The sequence below is a fragment of the Indicator indicator genome, chromosome 21, assembly GCF_027791375.1.
Source record: "Indicator indicator isolate 239-I01 chromosome 21, UM_Iind_1.1, whole genome shotgun sequence".
In the NCBI taxonomy this organism is placed as follows: domain Eukaryota; kingdom Metazoa; phylum Chordata; class Aves; order Piciformes; family Indicatoridae; genus Indicator; species Indicator indicator.
Genome location: NC_072030.1, coordinates 2,993,792 through 3,012,899, shown reverse-complemented (window position 1 = coordinate 3,012,899; position 19,108 = coordinate 2,993,792). Strand labels below are relative to the sequence as shown.

The 19,108-nt window shown below is 44.0% G+C and overlaps 1 protein-coding gene across 3 annotated transcripts in view; it reads left to right on the top strand.

The window, feature by feature from the left end:
• TOLLIP (toll interacting protein) overlaps positions 1 to 10,077 on the top strand; it is a 32,613-nt gene extending 22,536 nt beyond the window's left edge. For 2 of the 3 annotated variants that reach the window (XM_054390291.1, XM_054390290.1), the window contains one exon: positions 6,611 to 9,553. In XM_054390291.1, the coding sequence (XP_054246266.1) occupies positions 6,611 to 6,825 (215 nt within the window). In that variant the 3' untranslated portion in view covers positions 6,826 to 9,553. Of the gene's footprint in view, positions 1 to 6,610; positions 9,554 to 9,682 lie in introns of those variants that run through there. The other variant, XR_008489302.1, reaches the window with a different exon arrangement.
• Positions 10,078 to 19,108: the final 9,031 nt, after the last annotated feature.

Genomic DNA, 19,108 nt, shown 5'->3' with positions numbered 1-19,108 from the left:
AAATTTAGTGGGTCACAAAGGCCAAGCTGTTTTATCTGTAACATAAAATTCCTGTTCAAAACTCAGTGTGTGTAACTAACCTTCTAATTAAGGGAGAAGCCACATTTATCTCACATTTATCTCTGTCATATAAGCTGAGCAGCAAGCAGTTAGTCATGGTGGTAATCAGATGAGGCTTGAAATGCTACCCCAAGTTGCTCTTTTGATGGTAGGTGTCACAGAGCTGTGATGAGAGCAGAACCTTGCAGCAGGTTAAATTCCAAAGTTTTAAAACTGAAAAGACTTCTGACAAGAGGACTAGTTGCTACAAACCATAGTTGCTATGAATGATTTATCTATGGATTGGGAAAAATTGAACTTGTCAGTCTTCTAAAAGCTGAGTTTATAGAAACACAGAATGGTTTAAATTGAAAAGGACCTTAAAGATCATCTAGTTCCAACCCTCTTGCCATGGGCAGGGACCCCTCCCACTAGACCAGGTTGCTGGCTTTGAACATCTCCAGGAAGGGGGCATCCACAGCCTGTCCCAGTGTCTCACCACCCTCACTGTAAAGAATTTCTTCCTAATCTCCAGTCTAAATCTGCTCTGCATCTATCATCTCTTAATTCAGGTTGTAAGACATAGTGGTGTAGTAGTTGCTTACAATCCAAGCCCACAGTGCATGGAAGAAAGCTAAAACAAGCTCAGTAAACAAATTATATATCTTATCAGCTCACTAGTCCCAGGATAAATAGGAAATCTGTTTGTACTTGTGTGAGAAGTAAGTCAATAAATTAAATCCTATGTGTTTCAGGGCCCTGAATGCCATTTCTCCTTGAGGCCATGTTGTGTGTGTCTGTACATTGCTCCCTTAGATGCCTGCATTGGGTTGATGGGTTAGCTTGTGATGTTACTGCTGTTTGTTCACATAACTATGGATGGATGTTGTCCTTTGGGGGCTATAAAAGATAGTCCTTGCTGCTAACCCTTGGCCTTACTTACTCTGAAAACATTTCTGCTAGTTGTTACTTCTGTAAAAACAGCACATTTAAGGAACTGGTTCAGAGCTCTGGGAGACTGAACCCTATCAGCATGCAGTTTTTGGTGTGAGGTGGGTTAGTTTTACCCAATAGCCTCCCTGTATCCAACTTTCACCTTTGGAAGCTAAATGATTCATTTCCTTTTTGAAATAGATTAATATTTCTTTCCCATGTCTTATTCCTTTCCCCTTGCCCCTTCATTTTCACTTGTCTTTAGGGCTTGAGTACTTTGCTCTGGGTAAGTTTCCAAGCTCTTTTCTCACTCCCATCCTCATTGACCTGAGTCTTTGCATGAGCTCATCTAACCAGCTTTAATTGTTACAGCAGACTGTATCACAAGGTATTGCCACTTGGATGTCACAATAGAACAATTTAATGCATCACCTGGAAATTGTTGAAGCCCCTCTAAATTGTCAGAAAGTCTTTAAAGGCTCAGCTTCAAGCTATAATAATTGACGTAATGGGTGATAATGGTATTGAGAAGTGATGTTCTTCAGAAGCTGTTGTATGTCAGTCAGCTGTCCTAGGGGACAGCACTGGCTTCCTAGAAGAGAAACCTTAATCTTGCAGTTGTTCTGCTGCTGCAAGGTTTGGGGAGAAGCAGCAACTTTTAGGGAGCTTCAAAGTGAAGAACTCAGTTCAGCAACGACATCGAGAGGCCAGCCTGCCAATTGCCTTCTGTTCATCCTCAAATAAGCCATTTGACCAAAAAGTAACACTTTATTTTGTCAGTTTGTCTTTCATACACAGCTGGTTTAGATCCATGTCCAGTCAAGCATCTGACTAGAACTCTAAAGGCAAATTACATTACAGGAAAGAAATTTTCCTTCAATTTATCCTTACTTTACTATGACACCTTTGGTTTTGAATTGTGCAGAGGTATTGTGACATCCTTAACTTTGATCAAAGCCTTGAGCTTCAGTCAAGTATGTTCAGAAAATTCTAGAGTTGCTCCTTGCGAGGCAAAATGTCAGTTCTTGATGCTCTGGATTTCAGAAAGTTGCTGTAAATAACTGATCTGCTTGTGGCAACATATTTGGTTTACTCAGAGCAGTGAAAGTGATTTTTTTTTTCTGTGGATCATAAGCTTTCATAGTAGATTGCGAAGAAGCAACATTAAAAAATTATGGCCAACATTTTAGTATTTTTTTTTTCTCTCCTTAAGACCTTGTCTGTTTAAAAACAGGGATGATCCTGATTTCTTCCTTTTAAATGAAAGAATTTGTGCTGAGAAGGTCCCTGAGTTTATTCTGGAAGGGTCTGTGCATGGGACAGAATAGTCATGAGTTAAGAAAAAAAAACATCAGACACTTGACTGAAGAAGACAAGAAAAGAAAACCCTGTGGAATGCCTTGTGTGCAGTTGGAAAAACCTGACCCTGTTAATTCTGCTTTGATGCTTCCACTGCTGCTCGTAGCAATTGGCTGCCTGGTGTGGTGTCACCTGTTGGAATGTCACTGCTTACGCCAGCATGCTGCCATCACCATGCCACTGAATGGGAGAGCAGTGCTCCACCCTTCTGCCTGTGACTCTTGCCTGGGACCTGAGAGCAACATGGGAGTGGGCAGCTCCTTTGCTAGTGGATTCTGATGGGGTTTAGCTTCTCTTTTCAGCTGGTAGCCACATGAGGTGCTCAAGGGGTAAAGCAGCTTTTTACTGAACATTTACAAGTTTATTGTAATGATTGCATCTGTCTATATGCTACATTTTAGTGCACAGTTCAAAGTCTTGCTTTCTGTTTTGTAAATCAGAAATGATGGATGTTTTTAGCCTGAGTATGGAACAAAGCAAAAAACCTCAAGGTACTCTTTAAATTGATATTGGTGGAGCTTGAATGGTGAGTTCCATGAGGAATTTGCATTCACATTGGAGTGTTTTATTAAAACTCACTGTGATACCAACTTCCTTTTGTATACAGTGTAGATACAAACAGCAGAAACTAATTCTAGAACTTTAAGAGCTAAGAAAATAAATTTTTGAAAGCCATTAGTGAAAAACAATACTATCCAGAAACTCCTTGTCTTGAAAACTGAGTATCTAGATTGAAAATACTTCTGGAACATTACTCATGCAGGTGTCTGGCTTCAAAGTTATCTTGTTTTGATGAAACCAGTAAGGAAAACTGTGCTGGTCTTGGGTTTGTTGTGGGGTTTTGGTACTGACAAGACACTGAAATGTGTCAGCTGTAGGATGCTGTGGTACTCCAAGTGAGCCTCATGTTTTACTTGGGTTAGCATTTTAAACTGACCCTTTGTATGGACAGTTCCCACACAATTTAGGCTGGCAGTCAGGTGATTTTAGGGTGCTGACTTAGGAATATTGGGAAGTTTGTGCTAGAAGTGAAATGTAACTTCTGTTGCTCTGTTTTTTCAGGTACTTTGCAACTGTGTTTTGTGAGGCAATGCAGCTTTGTTCACCTCTCAAATGCTGGATTGTTTGTGGGAAGCATGAGAAATGGGTTGAGGCTTATTGAACCTATAGAAGAGGCAGTCTGAAATGCTGCTGGATACGATCACTGCATTGCAGCATTGTTGAGCACTGCACAGCAGTTTGCCCCCAGGGTGCACACATGATCTGATTTGCCTTGCATTCAAACACTTACAGCCAGATGGAATTCCAGGAACCACAGTCCAAATGGCATAAGAAGCTCTAGAGCTGAAGTTTAGGATGTTGCAGAAGATCTTGGTAGTGGTGGGGTGCAGGTGGTTGGGCAGAGACATGGTGTGAGGTAATAAATTTATGGTGAGAGGGACATTTCTTTAGTTGCCAGCATGAACCTTTTCAAATAGGTGCAGCCTGTGCATTAGACTTGGAGCATGCAGGGTGGTTTTGGCTTCTAATAACAGTAAAGGTGGTTACAAGGAGAATTGTCAAATCAGAATTGGAAAACACTGTTAAGTATGGAGGTGCTTGCAATTCAGTAACATCCCTTCAGACAGGACACCAGTGCAGGTTGAAGAAAAAATTAGCAAAGAGTCCATTAGATGAAGTCAGCTTCAGTGCACACAAACCAGAGCCCATTACAGCTCCTCATCAGCCAGAGCTGATGTAAGTTAATAAAAGGTTTAGCTGATCCAACCTGGAGTGTCAGCTTTAATACAACCTTTTTAAAGCTGACAGGAAAAAAAGATATTCACTGAGATGCTAAAATATTTGTACAAGTTAGAGTGAGCACAGACATTTCTGATGAAGTAGTTACAGGGTAAAGAGAACCTTGAAGAGACAAGGTAAGTATTGAAATTGCTCTTGGCTTTTTATTTTTGTAGGAGGTGTTGATTCTGAATAGAGTGAATGTAGTAGAGTTGCAATATGTTGGATCACTTCAGTAGTTCAGACATTATGCTAAGAGAGATGAGGGTGCTGAGAGAGGCACACTTGAAAATGATGTTGGTTGTAGATTGCTTGGTGTTACTACGGGGTTTGAGTAGTTGGTCAGAATGCCAGTAGAAGAGAAGCAGCTTTTGGGCCACTTAAGAGTAACAGATGAAACCTGGTTCTCTTAGTCTGAAAATGTGTAGTAGTGGTGCTGCAAATTGTCCATCCTGTGGTTAACTTAAGGAAAAGCAATTACAATAAAGGTTTAATAGCTATTTGGAGAAGCTGATGAACAGAGAAAAGTGGTGAATCATTTCCTAATGGAGGGAGGCCTTGGGTGGGGTGTATCGTGGTCTTAAAGAGCTAATTGAGGGAATAGACAATTTAGCCAAAACAAATAGCAGACATTTGTCAAAACAAACTCTTAGCAGCTTCCTAAGGCTGACTGCAACAGGTTGCAAAAGGATCTTCTTACAGTAAATGGGAAATAAAATCACCCAAGAGGGCTGGTGTTGAGGTTTATCTTTACACATACTACTTTAATACGTATTTGTATCATCATTTTGATGATTTCTTGATTGGTCAGTGCTACACATAAAGATCATTCCCTGAAGGTACCAGGTGAATAGAATGGACAGTGGGTAGTTTGGATGGAATCCTTGAAAGCAAATAGAGAACAAATGCAAAAGCTCTATCATGCTGCTGTGTGCAGCAGTGCCACATTTGTGTCTAGATGCAGGTAGCTCTCCATAAGCCCTGCCTTAGAAACAGTACAGCACAGCTGAAAAAGTAACACTGCAAGGTGTGGAATGAAGATAGTCAGGCATCTGGGACTACTAGACAAGTGATTTATTCTATTATGAGAAGTGATAGCAAGAGGCTCTAGGTGTACACTGTAACTGTTTTCAGTGTTATAAAAACAAATGGTATTTTTTTGAGCAATGGGTTAATGATGGAAGTGATAAAAAGGGACTTTAATAATTCCATTTAATAGGGCTTAGGAAACTCATTTTCTAAACCTGTTTTTATAAGCTGCTTTAATTCTACAGAGACATACAAAAAATTCATTAAAAATGCTTTGTCCTCTGGTACAAGCACAGGAAAAAGCAGAGTGTATCCTATGGGCATAAACAGAATTGCTCTTTAGCCATCATCTGACTTTGTAGGATGGCCTGGAGGAAACTTTAACCAGGGAAAACCAGTTGCCTAGAATCATGGAATGGTTTGGGTTGGAAGGAACTTTAAAGATTATCCAGTTCTAACCCCCTGCTGTGACCAGGGACACCTTCCACCAGCCCAGGTTGCTCAAGGCCTCATCCAGCCTGGCCTTGAACACCTCCAGGGAGGGAGCATCCACAACCTCCCTGGGCAACCTGTGCCAGTGTCTCCCTACCCTCACTGTCAAGAATTTCTTCCTAATTTCCAGTCTAAATCTGCCCTCCTCAAGCATCAATCCATTCCCTCTTGTCCTGTCCCTACAAGCTTGTGTCAGAAGTCCCTCCCCAGCTCTCATGCAGCCCCCTTCAGGTACTGGAAGGCTGCTCTAAGATCTCCATGGAGCCTTCTCTTCTCCAGGCTGGACAGCCACTACTCTCCCAGCCTGGCCCCATAGCAGAGGTTCTCCAGCCCTCTGATGATCTTTGTAGCCTCCTCTGGACCCGCTCCAGCAGTTCCATGTCATCCTTGTGCTGGGGGCACCAGAACTGGACACACAATGCTGCAGGTGGGGTCTCAGGAGAGCAGAGTAGAAGGGCAGAATCCCCTACATTGTCCTTGCTCATCCGTGTGGTCCCAGTCTCCTAGTGGACCTCAGTACTTTTCCACTGCGTTGAAAGGAAGGCAATGGCATTCATTGAATTCTAAATATCAGTTAGGTATCTTGCTGGTGTAAAACCATCTTTTTCATCACAACATAGAGCAGGGACTTAAATATGATGGGAGCAGTGTGGGGAAGCCACTGTGCTTCAGTTATTAATTCCTGTGTAAACCTGGTTAATGCAACAGTTTTGAGCTGTACTTGTAGTTTACCATTTCTGGAACATAATTTGGGCAGGGACTTCTTCACCAGGAATATGCTCTGATTGCAGAGATGATACCTAGAATGGTACAATCTTTTTTCTTTATGGAATATGTGTTAAAAAATAGAAGTTGGTGGGTTGGAGTGAGTCATGAGCTGCTTTTCTTCAAAATAATTGAATTATTTTCTTTAGTTTTAATTTTTTTTTTCTTTTGCTCATGTCTTTCTTGGTTGTTTTCTTCTGTTCTTTGCCTGCAGGGATGCCTGCAGTCTGTAACCCCGGCATGGTACCAGTGGCAATGCCACCTCCAGCTGTCAACCCTCAGCATCTGTATAACGAAGAGGACCTGAAATCTATCCAGGACATGTTTCCCAACATGGACAGAGAAGTAATCCGCTCAGTGCTAGAAGCTCAGAGGGGGAACAAGGATGCAGCTATCAACTCCTTGCTTCAGATGGCTGAAGAATCATAGATCCCCACCTCCTGCATAGTCCCCATCCTTGATGCCACTTACTTTTACTTGCCAAGCCAGGGATTTAGCTAGAGGAAGAATTTCCCAACAGCTTTCTGTTAGCACATCCTGTATGTGAAAGATTAAACCTTTTCTCCTTGGACATTTGGATCTTTCTCACTTCCTTTCTCAGTCTGTACATACTCAGTTCAGCTTATGTCCTGCAATACAGCATTGAAGCATCTTTACTATCAGCTCTGCCTTGTGTGGCTGTGTTCTGATGGGGTGGGGAGTTAATGCTGCTTTGTTTTGTTTCTCTCCCTTTCTTCATAAACTTAATTTTTACAAAGTAACTCTATGCAGTGCAGGGTTTACTACTGTTAGGTTGAAAACAAAACTCTGTTTTTTTTTTTGCATGGAGGGTTTGCTCTTTAACCTTAAGAGAATTGTTTCAGTATTTAGGTTTCATCAAGCAGCCTACTTGTGCTAGAAATTAAAAGCAAGATCCTTCCCTTGTCCTGTGGTGTTTAGTTATTGCTGTGATCTATTCACCTGTTTCTGAATTGAAGAGTTTTCACTCAGTAAGCTCAATTTCTGAGGTTGTGCTGTTGATATTTGTAATGAGCATCTTCTCTTCAATCTAGTCATCAGGCACCAAAGCAATATCTTGTACCTGCTGTGCATCTGGGGCTTTGTTCCCCCCACACAATATTGTTCTGGATCTGTAACACCTTCACCAGGTAACTTTGAACTCCTGCAGCATGCGTTGCTGTAGCAGAGAACTACAGGACTGGGCCCCAGTGTACTCCCACAGTTAATTGTGCTCTGATGACTACTTCTGCATTCCTGTGGCTCTGGCAGAGGGTAAGTGCAGAAGGAAAGAGGCTTTTATACCTGAAAAATTACTTAAGCTGTAAAGAATTCTTTCAGGAAGCTGTAAAGAATTCTTTCAGGTGTTGTCTTACATTAAAAAAGCAGGAACCTAAGATCTGGTTATAAGGCTTCTTTCTTTACACCTATATTTCAGCAAAGTTATAATTTTCTAATAGTGAAAATCTTTTTGTCCTGTAATCTGAAATAAGAAGCATACAAAATAGCTTCAGAACCATTGACTGACATGATGAGTTGCTCAGTGAATTTAGACTACAGTTGCTGTAGTCAGTTTCTGATTATTTGATGCAGTGGAAATAAACGGTGAGAGAAAATTTAACATATCTGAGTTCCAGTCTGACCTCAGAGGGAGTTGGAGGTTGCTTGTATTTATTGTTAGTGTTATTTTTGGTTTTTTTCAGCTAACAATTCATTTTGGACCTGCAGAATCCTTAACAGTGTGCCCCAGTACCAGCTGTTGGCTAAATGGCAGCAGTGTCTGGGTTTTGTAGATGGTGAAGTAATGCACTTTAAATAATATGCACCAGTTTGTTTTGTTTTTTTTTCCAGTGATGTGCAATGTTGCTGTTTTATCTTTGTAAATGTTTGATTTCAGATACAATTTCTACAATAGCCATAGACCTTTATATTTTCAAGAGTTGGAATGAATGTACAGTTGAAATCTAGGCTCTTGAGTGATCCATGAGAACATTAAAGCCAGGTTTGGAACAGGGAAAAGGGAGACCTGTATTCTTCTCTTCCCCACACCTTGTTTCATGTCCCACACTCAAAATATTGTCTTTGTTATTTGCTGAAAAGCTGATTTTAAGTTGGTTTTTGGTTTTTTCTTTTTTTTCCATTTCTCCTGTATTCAAGAAGCCTTTAGGTAGCACTGACAGTAGAACAGGAATATTTATTTTTTTATGATTGAAAGCGATACTGAAACTTTAAAGAAAAATACAGCACCAAAAAAATCATCCCAGTTTCTCACCTTTCAAAGCTGTCTGTTTGTGATGTACCATTTTCAGTTTTGTTAGCAATCCCATCTTGAAATTCTCTGTCTTCATAGATCCTCCAATTGGCTTTTCAATGATGAGATCCAAGGCTGTAGTTGGTATGCTTCAGCTGCAGAGCCACCACACTTCCATTTTCTGAAGAAAAAATGGGTGTTCTTCAGGAAACTAGTCTGGCCCTTTCCCTGCAGTCATGGGAGATGTTGTAAGGAGTGGGAGTAGAGGCGTTTGGTCTTTATGGCACTGTGATCCATGCTAGTGTCACCCAAAAGGGTAAACCTTGGCAAGGATTTGATGCTTCATCTCCAGGAAGAGTTCCTTGCTCTAAGTTGGATGCAGTGGTGAGTTGCTAGGGATGGAACAATTCAGGGAAAAATGGATATTCCAATTTTTATATTAAAAGGTTGGGATCCATACTGCAGCTTTTTATAAAAGCAAGTGGGCATGGTTCAAGTGAATGGCTGGTAAATTGGACTGCATCCTTTGACAGCTCAGTTTCAAGCACAGAACAAACCTCTTCCAGCCCTAACCAGCAGGAAGGAGAAGTGTTGAGTGTAGTCATACATGAGGGAGGCTCCTGCTCTTAGAATTGTTTTGTTTGGTGTGTTCTAGCCAAGCAGGGTAGGTGTGTGAGTTTGAAGGATGGGGATATGTAGGAGCAGTGTGGCCAGGAGATGGATTTCAGCATCTTACACTAAATATTGCTCTGGGAATTTAGTGTTGATTTAATTAAGTGTTCTAGCTGAACTCCTTTGTCAAGGTGTGCTACTTTATCTTGTCAGCCACCACTGATCATAAGCCTACCCAGCTTTTCAGCACACATATCTTCTCAGTTCTCTGGCAGGTTGGAATTGGGGGGGGAGAGAGAGAGGGGGGGGAAAAAAAAAAGGCAGGGAGCATTTAGTTATTCTAGGGTCTGTGAAATTCCAAGTATTGGAGCTGAAAGTCTCTTCCTTGGTTTAAAACAAATGAATTGTCACTTGCTATGATTGTAGCTTTTGACAAGATGCTAATGGGATGATCCTGTTTGATGCTGCTCTTCTGCTCAACAGCTTCAAGCAGCTTGGAGCCAAAGCCATCTGTGTAAGAACTGGCATCTGCTACAAGTTAGTGCATTTAGTCCTAGTTTGAGTCCTGCCAAGAGCCTAAACTTGCTAAAGGTAGGAACATTTTTTGTCTAGCTAGATTCTTGCTACTTTTTTCTCTATTGCTCTTTGCATCTGCTGATGGTACTGAATGTTTGGGGTTTTTTTTGCCCCTTACCAGTGTTACTGCTTGTTTGGTTGGTATGTAATTCCCTACAGAGGATGTTTTTTGGCTGTAATAATCCTGAAGACATTGTTTCTCTGTATTGAGCTCCAGTGTCCAATTGTGTTTCTTGCACTCTAAAGTACATTAACTTTTTCATTCTAATTTAATAAATGTATCATCTAAATGAAAGTGTGTCATGTCTGTCTTGGAGGGCACCTCAGCTGGAGGCCTTGGCTGTAAGCTGATCTGCAATTCCACTGTCAGTTGGTGTCTTTTATTCAGCCTTGTGCATTAATTAACAAGTTACACTGGTTCTTAACAGGATCATCTGGTGTGGGACTAGTGCTGGGAACTCTCAGAAGTATTTTAAGCATTTATCTCTGGGTAGAAGCCCTTTCCTACCTCTTGCAGGTGCTACAATCTCAGCATTGCAGGTCTAGAGGACAGAAGGAGGGAGTGAGGTTGTGTTTGTTCAAAGGACAGCGTTTGGGGACAAGGAAGGAGGGAGGAACTGAGTGAATGTGAAGTAACAGACTCACAGAATGGCTTGGGTTGGAAGGGACCTTAAAGATAATGTAACTCCAACCTCCACTGCCATGGGCACAGACACCTCCTAGAGCAGCTTGCTCAGGGCCCCATCCAACCTGGCTCTGAACACTGCCAGGCTTGGAGACTCCACATCTTCTCTGGGCAACCTGTTCCAGGACCTCACCACCTTCATGGGGAAGAACTTCTTCCTAATGTCTAATATAAAATGATCTTCCAGTTTAAAGCCATTGTTCTTTGTCCTGTCATTCCATGCCTTTGTAAAAAGTCCCTCTCCAGCTCTCTTGTAGCCCCTTCAGGTACTACAAGGCTGCTCTAAGGTCTTCCTGGAGCCTTCTCTTCTCCAAGCTGAACAACCCCAACTCTCTCAGCCTATCATCACAGTAGAGGAGTTCCAACCCTGGGGTCATTGTTGTGGCCTCCTCTGGCCCTGCTCCTGTGCTGAGGACTCCAGAGCTGGCCCCAGTGCTGCAGGTGGGGTCTCAGAGCAGAGCAGAGGGGCAGAATCCCCTCCACCTGCTGCCCATGCTGCAAGAAATGCTCTGCAGTGTGAAGGGATTGAGAACTGCCCATGTGAGTGAAGAGTTATGAAATAGACCTTGGGATGTGATGTTTTGGCTACACTTAAGAGCTGGCATTATCTGTTGGTGTCCAAGTAATGATTTAAAGATCTGGTTTAGGTAGTAAAAAGCAATTCGGGGTCTCTCTCATTTAACAGCATTGCTCTACTCAGTGACTATTCGTCAACTGTGGGTCTGCACTACTAATTACCAAGCTAGCATTCTGGGGTTTGCTCTCCAGTTCTTAATGTGGTTTTTATCAGGAGGTAATTTTCTTTTAACGTGATGCTTGAGAGGAATCTTTCACAACCGACCTTCCTTTGACTTATTTCCTGAGAGTGCTTAGTTCCTGCTCTGAAACGAAGTTGTGTTCATATTGGGCTTTCCTCCCACCTTTGAGTATCAGTTTCATGGTCTAAAGCTTGCAGTTTGCTTTCAGGTTTCTCCTGTGTGCTGAAGAAATTGGAAAAGTGAGAATTAATTTACTTCAATGCTGCCCTTCTTGTGGCTGCTACAGCATCTAGTTAGCATTTTCATGTTTATTAGCTCTTTTCATTTCAATGTTGATCAAGCAGTGATGGTGTTGGAGGGTGGGGTGGGGGGATGGTGTGAATTACTCAAACATTTAAGCACATAAGGGTTTTCTTAGAGGAAGTAGGGAAAATGCAAACCCCTATTAACCATCTGCTGCAGTTTTAGGCTGTAGCCTGCTGAAAACTTCAGCTTTGTCTCCTAGATCTTGTTTTTACCAGCCCAAATTGGTGCAACAACATGTACCAGTACAGGTTAGGGGCTGCCCTGCTGCAAAGCAGCTCCACAGAGAAAGACCTTGGAGTGCTGGTGGACAGCAAGTTCTGCAATGTGCCCTTGTGGCCAAGAGAGACAATGGCATCCTGGGATGCATGAAGAAAAATGTGGCCAGCAGGTCTAAGGAGGTTATTCTCCCCCTGACTCTGCCCTGGTGAGACCACACCTGGAACATTGTGTCCAGTTTTGGGCTCCCCAGTTCAAGAGAGACAGAGACCTGCTGGAGAGAGTCCAAGGGAGAGCCATGAGGATGCTTAGGGGACTTGAGCATCTCCCCTGTGAAGAGAGCCTGAGAGCCCTGGGGCTGTTTAGTCTGGAGAAGAGAAGGCTGAGAGGGATCTGATCAATGTCTATCAATAGCTGAGGGGTGGGGGTCAGGAGGAGGGGGCCAGGCTCTTTTCAGTGGTTCATGGCAATAAGATAAGGAACAAGGGGTTCAAACTTGAACATAGAAGATTTCACTTCAACATGAGGAGAAACTTCTTTACAGTGAGGGTGACAGAGCCCTGGAGCAGGCTGCCCAGGGGGCTTGTGGAGTCTCCTTCTCTGGAGACTTTCCAAACCCACCTGGATGCATTCCTGTATGGACTACCCTAAGTGATCCTGCTCTGGCAGGGGGGTTGAACTGAATGATCTCTGGAGGTCCTTTCCATCCTCTAATGTAATGTGCTACTGTGATTTTCATACTGCAGTGTAGTTTAGAAGAGTTTTTCTTTACTACCTTGTCAAAACCCCAAAATCCTAATTAATTTTGTAGTAGCAAATAGACTCTCCTTAAGATGTACCATAACTTTCGAAGTCAAATTTGCACATAGATGGGGGGGAAAGTGAATCTGTGGAAAGTTAAGGAGGTTGCAACTGATCTGAGCTAGGTCTGTGTTTCCATGTGTGGGAGAGCTACTCTTTGGAGTGGTTAATGAGCTCACTTTGAACACGTATTTAAACATGAAATGTACCAATCTGGAACGTGAATGGGCAGCCTTGGTAATTGTAATGCCTTTGAGAAAGAAGGATGATTCAATTTAGAATTATCTCAAATTCTAAAATGACTACAGAGAGTGAAAAAAAACTACACTGAGCTTATCTTCCATGTCTGTGCTGTCCCTGCTTCTCCATGGATTAGGTTCAGGAGCCTGGCACTGTGTCCCAGGATGATGTTTTTCCATCTTGAATGCATTTCTGCAGCAGAAATCAGCTCAGCATGGAGCATTCTTCCCCTCTACTCTCTCCTGGTGAGGCTGTATCTGGAACATTGTGTCCAGTTCTGTGCCCCTCAGTTCAAGAAGGACCTCAGGGTACTGCTTGAAAGAGTCCAGCACAGAGCCACAAAGATGATTAAGGGAGTGGAAGATCTTCCTTACGAGGAGAGCCTGAGGGAGCTGCGGGCTCTGTAGCTTGGAGAGGAGGAGCCTGAGAGGTGACCTCATTCATGTTGATAAAGATGTGCAGGGTGAGTGCCCAGAGGCTGGAGCCAGGCTCTGCTGGGTGATGCCCAATGCCAGCACAAGGGGCAAGGGTGGAAGTTGAGACATAGGAAGTTCCATGGAAATAGGAGGAAACATTTTTTTCCCCGTGAGGGTGACAGAACACTGGACCAGTGGGGCTTGTGGAGTCTCCCTCTTGGAGATACTCAAAACCTGCCTGGATGTGTTCCTGTGTGACCTGCTCTAGGTGCTCCTGCTCTGGCAGGGGGGTTGGACTGGATGATCCTTCGGGGTCCATTCCAGCCCCTGGCATTCTGTGATTCTGGGTGATTTGAAATGCTGAATGCTACTTGAAGGTTTGACTCAATGGTCTTGGAGGCCTTTTGCAACTGAAACAATTCTGTGATACCTCTGAAATGAATCTCTAAATCATTATGCAAGTGCAGATCGTGGGGGGAATGGTGACAAGTTCCTGCTCACACAGCAGATCTTCATCCTTCATGGCATCCCTACCTTCCCAGGTGTAAGGCAGGTATAAGGCTCTGGACATAGAACCAGCAATGAGTGTGATGGGAATGTTTTTATGTTGAAGGTGATGTGTCATTACTGTCCTCAGTGGGGGGAACAAAACCAAGTGAAAGCAACTGGGAAAATCAGGGGAGGTTAATGACTTCAGTGTAGTGGTGCAGTCAGCTGCCAGCAAACAGCAGGATCATGAGGACTGTGTGTGACCAGCTCTGTGTGGACAGCCACAAACGTGCAGGATGCTGGAACTTAGGACACAGCAGTTCTGTTTCTTTGCTTGTTGCTTGGATGTTTGAAATAAAAATTGCTTCTTTGTGCTGCTATGTGAGCTGGGTTGGGGGGGGTTGGGTGAAGGAAGCTTATGCAAAAGGAGTTCTCAGTCCTTTTCTGCTCCAAAACCCAATTAAGAAATTTTTACTCCTCTAGAGGAAAAGGCAGAGGGTTTAGAAAGAGAAACAAGGAGGCATGGATTCAAGGTCTGCATTGTCTTGATTTTCTGATTCCAAGCTTGTGGATTTTCTGATTCCAAGTTTGTGGATGATTTTTGTAATAGAAGTAAGTGGTGTGTCATTAGTCATTTACAGAAGGTCAACAGGCCATCTTTTAATGGACACTGTGTAGGAAGGAGATGCTTAGTTTGTAGCCAACTCCTGATAAAGGTCCAGATCTCCAAAATCAAGGCTCTGTGATATGATACTCATGTTTTGGGCAAAACCTTTTCACATATCCTTTATGCTCAAGGTGAAATAAGCAAACTTTGCATCCTTTTGTTAGCTACTGGCCCAGTATTTGTGGAGCCTGGGAAGTCACATCAGCGACTTCTCCTCCTGGTGGCAACATAAGCTTGAGCCTCAGCAAATGAAAGCGTTCAAACAGGAGGTATGAAAGTAAAGAGATCAGCAGCAATGGTCTGATATCACTGCTAGGAAATAATCATAGACTCACAGAATGGTTTGAGTTGGAAGGAACCCTAGAGTTATCCAGTTCCCACCCCCTGCCATAGGCAGGGATGCCTCCCACCAGCCCAGGTTGCTCAAGGCCTCATCCAGCTTGGCCTTGAACACCTCCAGGGAGGAGGCAGCCACAGCCTCTCTGGTCAACCTGTTCCAGTGTCTCCCCCATCCTCACTCTCAACAATTTCTTCCTCATCTCCAGTCTCAATCTTCCTTCTCCCAGCTCAAAGCCATTGTCCCTTGTCCTGTCGCTCCAAGCCCTTGTCAAAAGTCCTTCCCCATCTTTCCTGTAGACTCTCTTCAGGTACTAGAAGGCTGCTCTAAGATCTCCCTGGAGCCTTCTCTTGTCCAGGCTGAACAGCCCCAACTCTGCCTGTGGTGTTCAGCTTTGAGAAAGTCTCTCCACTATCCATAGGTGGGGAATTTAAAATGAGCAAACTAATTTTCCATGCCAATATAAGCCCTCTCTGGTGGATGCAAGTGCTCTCTGCAAGGTTTCTAGTTGAATTTAGGGAATAGCTCCTGGTTAGGTTTTCTTTTGGGAAGCAAATAATGACCATTAGAGGGCAGCTGAAGGCTTGAACTGGGATGTGTGGCTGAGATGTTCGTGCAGTGCTCAAAGGGGTTGAGGAAACCATGCAGGAAACATTAGGGAAGCTTTTCACTGGTGACAGTGCTGCTAGGTAGGAGAGAGGGGCTAGGGAGGAAGGGGGAACAGCACATGGATTTCAGTGGCTTCAATCTGAACTCAAAGCCAACTTCAGTTGTGCTTTCAGATGTAGGCTCTGCGTTGTGTGTCACAGGGCTTTGGTACTCTGTGGCCTGATGGCAGCAGTTTGGGTAGCTGGGCTGGGCATGGGTAGCTCTGCAGTGCCACAGCAGGCTGAGCACAGCTGCACCTGAGTGCCCCTTGCTTGGGAAGGCTTCCCAAAGCCAGCAGTGTTGGTCTGACACACAGGGTGCCCTTCTAGGTCCCAGGGTTTCACTGTGGTATTGTTCTAGATCCTTCCCCCCCCCCCCCCCCTTCACTATGGTACTGTTCTAGATCCCATTTTTCTTTCACTACGGTACTGTTCTGGATCCCATTTTTTCCTCCACATGGCAGTACTGTTCTAGATCCTGTTCCCCCCTTCACTGTGGCACTGTTCTAGATCCCTTGCTTCCCCCCTTCACTCCTGTACAGTTCTAGGCTGTGGGTTTTGTCCTGGTTTGGCTGGGACAGATTACCAGGCTGTTAGCAGTTTGGAGTCGGCCAGGGCAGCTGACCTGAGTTGGCTACAGGTGATGCCAGACCATGAAAGGCAGGCTCAGTATAGAGGAAGTTTGCTGGGGTTTTTTGCTCTTGCTTGTGCTCCTCCTGAGGACTGCTTTCCTGTGACCACTGTACAGTCTCTGGGCTGAGTGTGGCTCTGTACACTTCATATTGGCATTAGTTAGGCAGTTCCATAAAATCCATTTCATTTTAACCCATGGGTCCCCTTTCCTTGACCCCTTTCTCTGCTGGGGAGGGGTCACCAGGTGATAGAGCAACTGCTGGAGCTCAGCCCTGGGTATAGACTAAATGTAAACAGTTTTTCACTGTGGTACAGCTCTAGATTTCACCTTTCCACCACTGTGCAGTTCTAGATCCCATCAGAGGCTCTCTCTGTTCTCTTAGTGCCATGTCCAGAGTGCTAAACCCTCTGGCATCCAGAAAGCTGGAGAGCTGTGCTGAAGCTGTCAAACTGCTCTGCCCAGGGGTCACTTGTTCAGGGCTGGGGGCATCTCCTCAAGGTGGTACTGGTGTCCAGGGTCTTAGCATGCAGGGGTGAAATTGTAAAGCTGGTGGTGCATGGCTGGTCTGGCTTCAGCCCAGGTTCCCAATGACAAGTGGGATATTTCTGGGTCAGAGAAGGTGGAAGGACTGGTCCAGCTGTCTGCTCCACTGTCATAGCTAGTGACCCTGCCTGGAGTCTGCATCCTGGCTGTGGGACAGGCAAATCTAAGAGATGGAAGGAGGTCAGCAATGAAATGCAAAGCTTGCAGAGAAGCCCACTTCCCCTTGCAGGTTAATCCCAGTAGGCTATCAGATTGTGGATAAGGAGGCCAGGAGATAGGGCTCCACTGCTTTCATTCAGGGATTGAATTTCACTTCTAAATAATCCTGTATGAAATGTGCAATCATTTGATCAAACAGTTCCTCCTTTAATTTTCAGCCAAGCCTTCAGGGCAGATTTCAGGCTTTGTGTTGTGACAGCTACTGCTAAGGTCCAAACAGTTCAGGCAAACCTGGTGAAGGATGGTGGGAAAAGGCAGCAATTTGCTCCCTGGTGTAAATCCATTCAAAGCCTTCTAGATAGCACTGGAAACAAATGCACAGGTGAAAAACATATTTGTGAATCTTATAAGAATTATAGGCAGGAGAAGTTATTGGCTTTAAGTTCATTGACTTCACCTCAAGTATTCTTCAACTAATTAAAGCTTTCATTCACAATTGAATTTATTTCTTCAACTTGAAGAAGCAAGTCATGGTTTCTACAGTCTAGGACAGGAAAAGTTCATGGGTAATAAAGTTTGCCCTTCATTTTTTTTTTTTTTATACTTTTCACAGAATCATAGAATGGTAGGGGGTTGGAAGGGACTTCTAGAGATCATTGTGTCCAGGCCCCCCGTGCCCAAAGCAGGATCACCTAGAATGCATCCAGATGGGTCTTGAAAGCTTCCAGTGAAGGAGACTCCACAACCTCTCTGGGCAGCCTGTTCCAGGGCTCTGGCACCCTGACCTTAAGGAAGTTTTTCCTCATGTTGAGGTGGAACCTTCTGAATTCAAGTTTTGTCCAAATCTTCTTCTGGACTTCTCTACTACAGGTTCACAGATCACATTGAGTTGGAAGGAACCCTCAAAGGGCATCTTGTCCAATCCCCCTGCAGGCAGCAGGGACACCTCCAACTAGATCAGACTGCCCAGGGACATGCTGAGTCTGATCTTGAATGTCTGCAGGGATGGGGCCTCAACCTACAGGGAAAACCAGTCACAGCCTGCCTGTTAGCCCAGCACCCTGGCAACTAGAATAGAGGGGGCAAAGGAGAGAGGTTTTCATCTCTCAGCCCTTTATGCCAGTGAGCAGAGTTTTGAGAGCTGGGTGAGGGAGTTTAACCTCATCCAGGAAAAGGGGTTTGAGATTGTCTTCATTCCCCAAGGCTCCTTGAGAACATAACTCATCTGAGATAGAAAACTCCCTGGTGCTGTGGACTCTCTATCATATAGATCATGAAGATGGATATTGAACTGCCACCAAAACTGAAAAAGTGACTGAGAAGTTTTATTGATCCAATAAGGGACAAAATGAAGAAGAACACAGTGTTGTCTCTGTCTCTGTGCTGTCTGTTAGGACCATTACAGCCATTAAAACAGTGTGCAATAAAGCTTTCTCTAGGCACAAAAGTTAAGTGCAATATCTATGATGTTTCCTGGGTTTGGTTTTTAGAGACCCCTTACACCTCTTTTTCCCCAAACTCTCCATTTTATGATTGAATGGAAACATACTGGGGTTGGACTTAGGTGACTTTTAAAGGTTCATTCCATCACAGAATGTTAGAGGTCGGAAGGGACCTCCAGAGAGGATTGAGTCCAACTCCCCTGCCAAAGCAGAATCGCTTAGGGCAGGCTGCACGGGAACACATCCAGGCAGGTTTTAAACCTCTCCAGAGAAGGAAACTCTACAACTTCTCTGGGTAGCCTGCTCCAGGCCTTCAGCACCCTCACAGTAAAGGATTGTGTCTTCATGTTGAGGTGGAACCTCCTCTGTTCCAGCTTGTACCCATCGTTCCTTGCCCTATCATAGGGCACTACTGAAGAGAGCCTGGCACACCTTCATCCTGACACCCACCCCTCAGATATTTATAGACACTGATAAGATTCCCTTCTCAGCCTTCTTAGGACTAAACAGCCCCAGGTCTCTCAGTCTTTCTACATAGGAGAGACATTCAAATCTCTTGATCATCCTTGTAGCTTCCACTGGACTCTCTCCATCACATTTCTGTCTCTCTTGAACTGGGGAGGCCAAAACTGGACACAGTATTCCAGGTGTGGTCTCAGCAGAACAAAGTAGAGGGAGAAATATTTGCCTTCACTATTGTATCACTTAAAGAAAGCCAACCTAAAGCCCAAGATTTCATTGATTTGACTTTTATTTTTATAGTGGGTTTTTTTGTTGGGTTTGGGGTTTTTTTTGTGTGTTACAAGTCAGAAGTGAGGAAAGGTGATAGCAGAAACTGAGGTAAGATCTGTTAAAGAAGGAGCACAGGTTGTCCTGGGGGGCAACATGATTCCAGCTTCAGTAGAATCCCTGGTTTCTCATTCCATTGCTCATCTG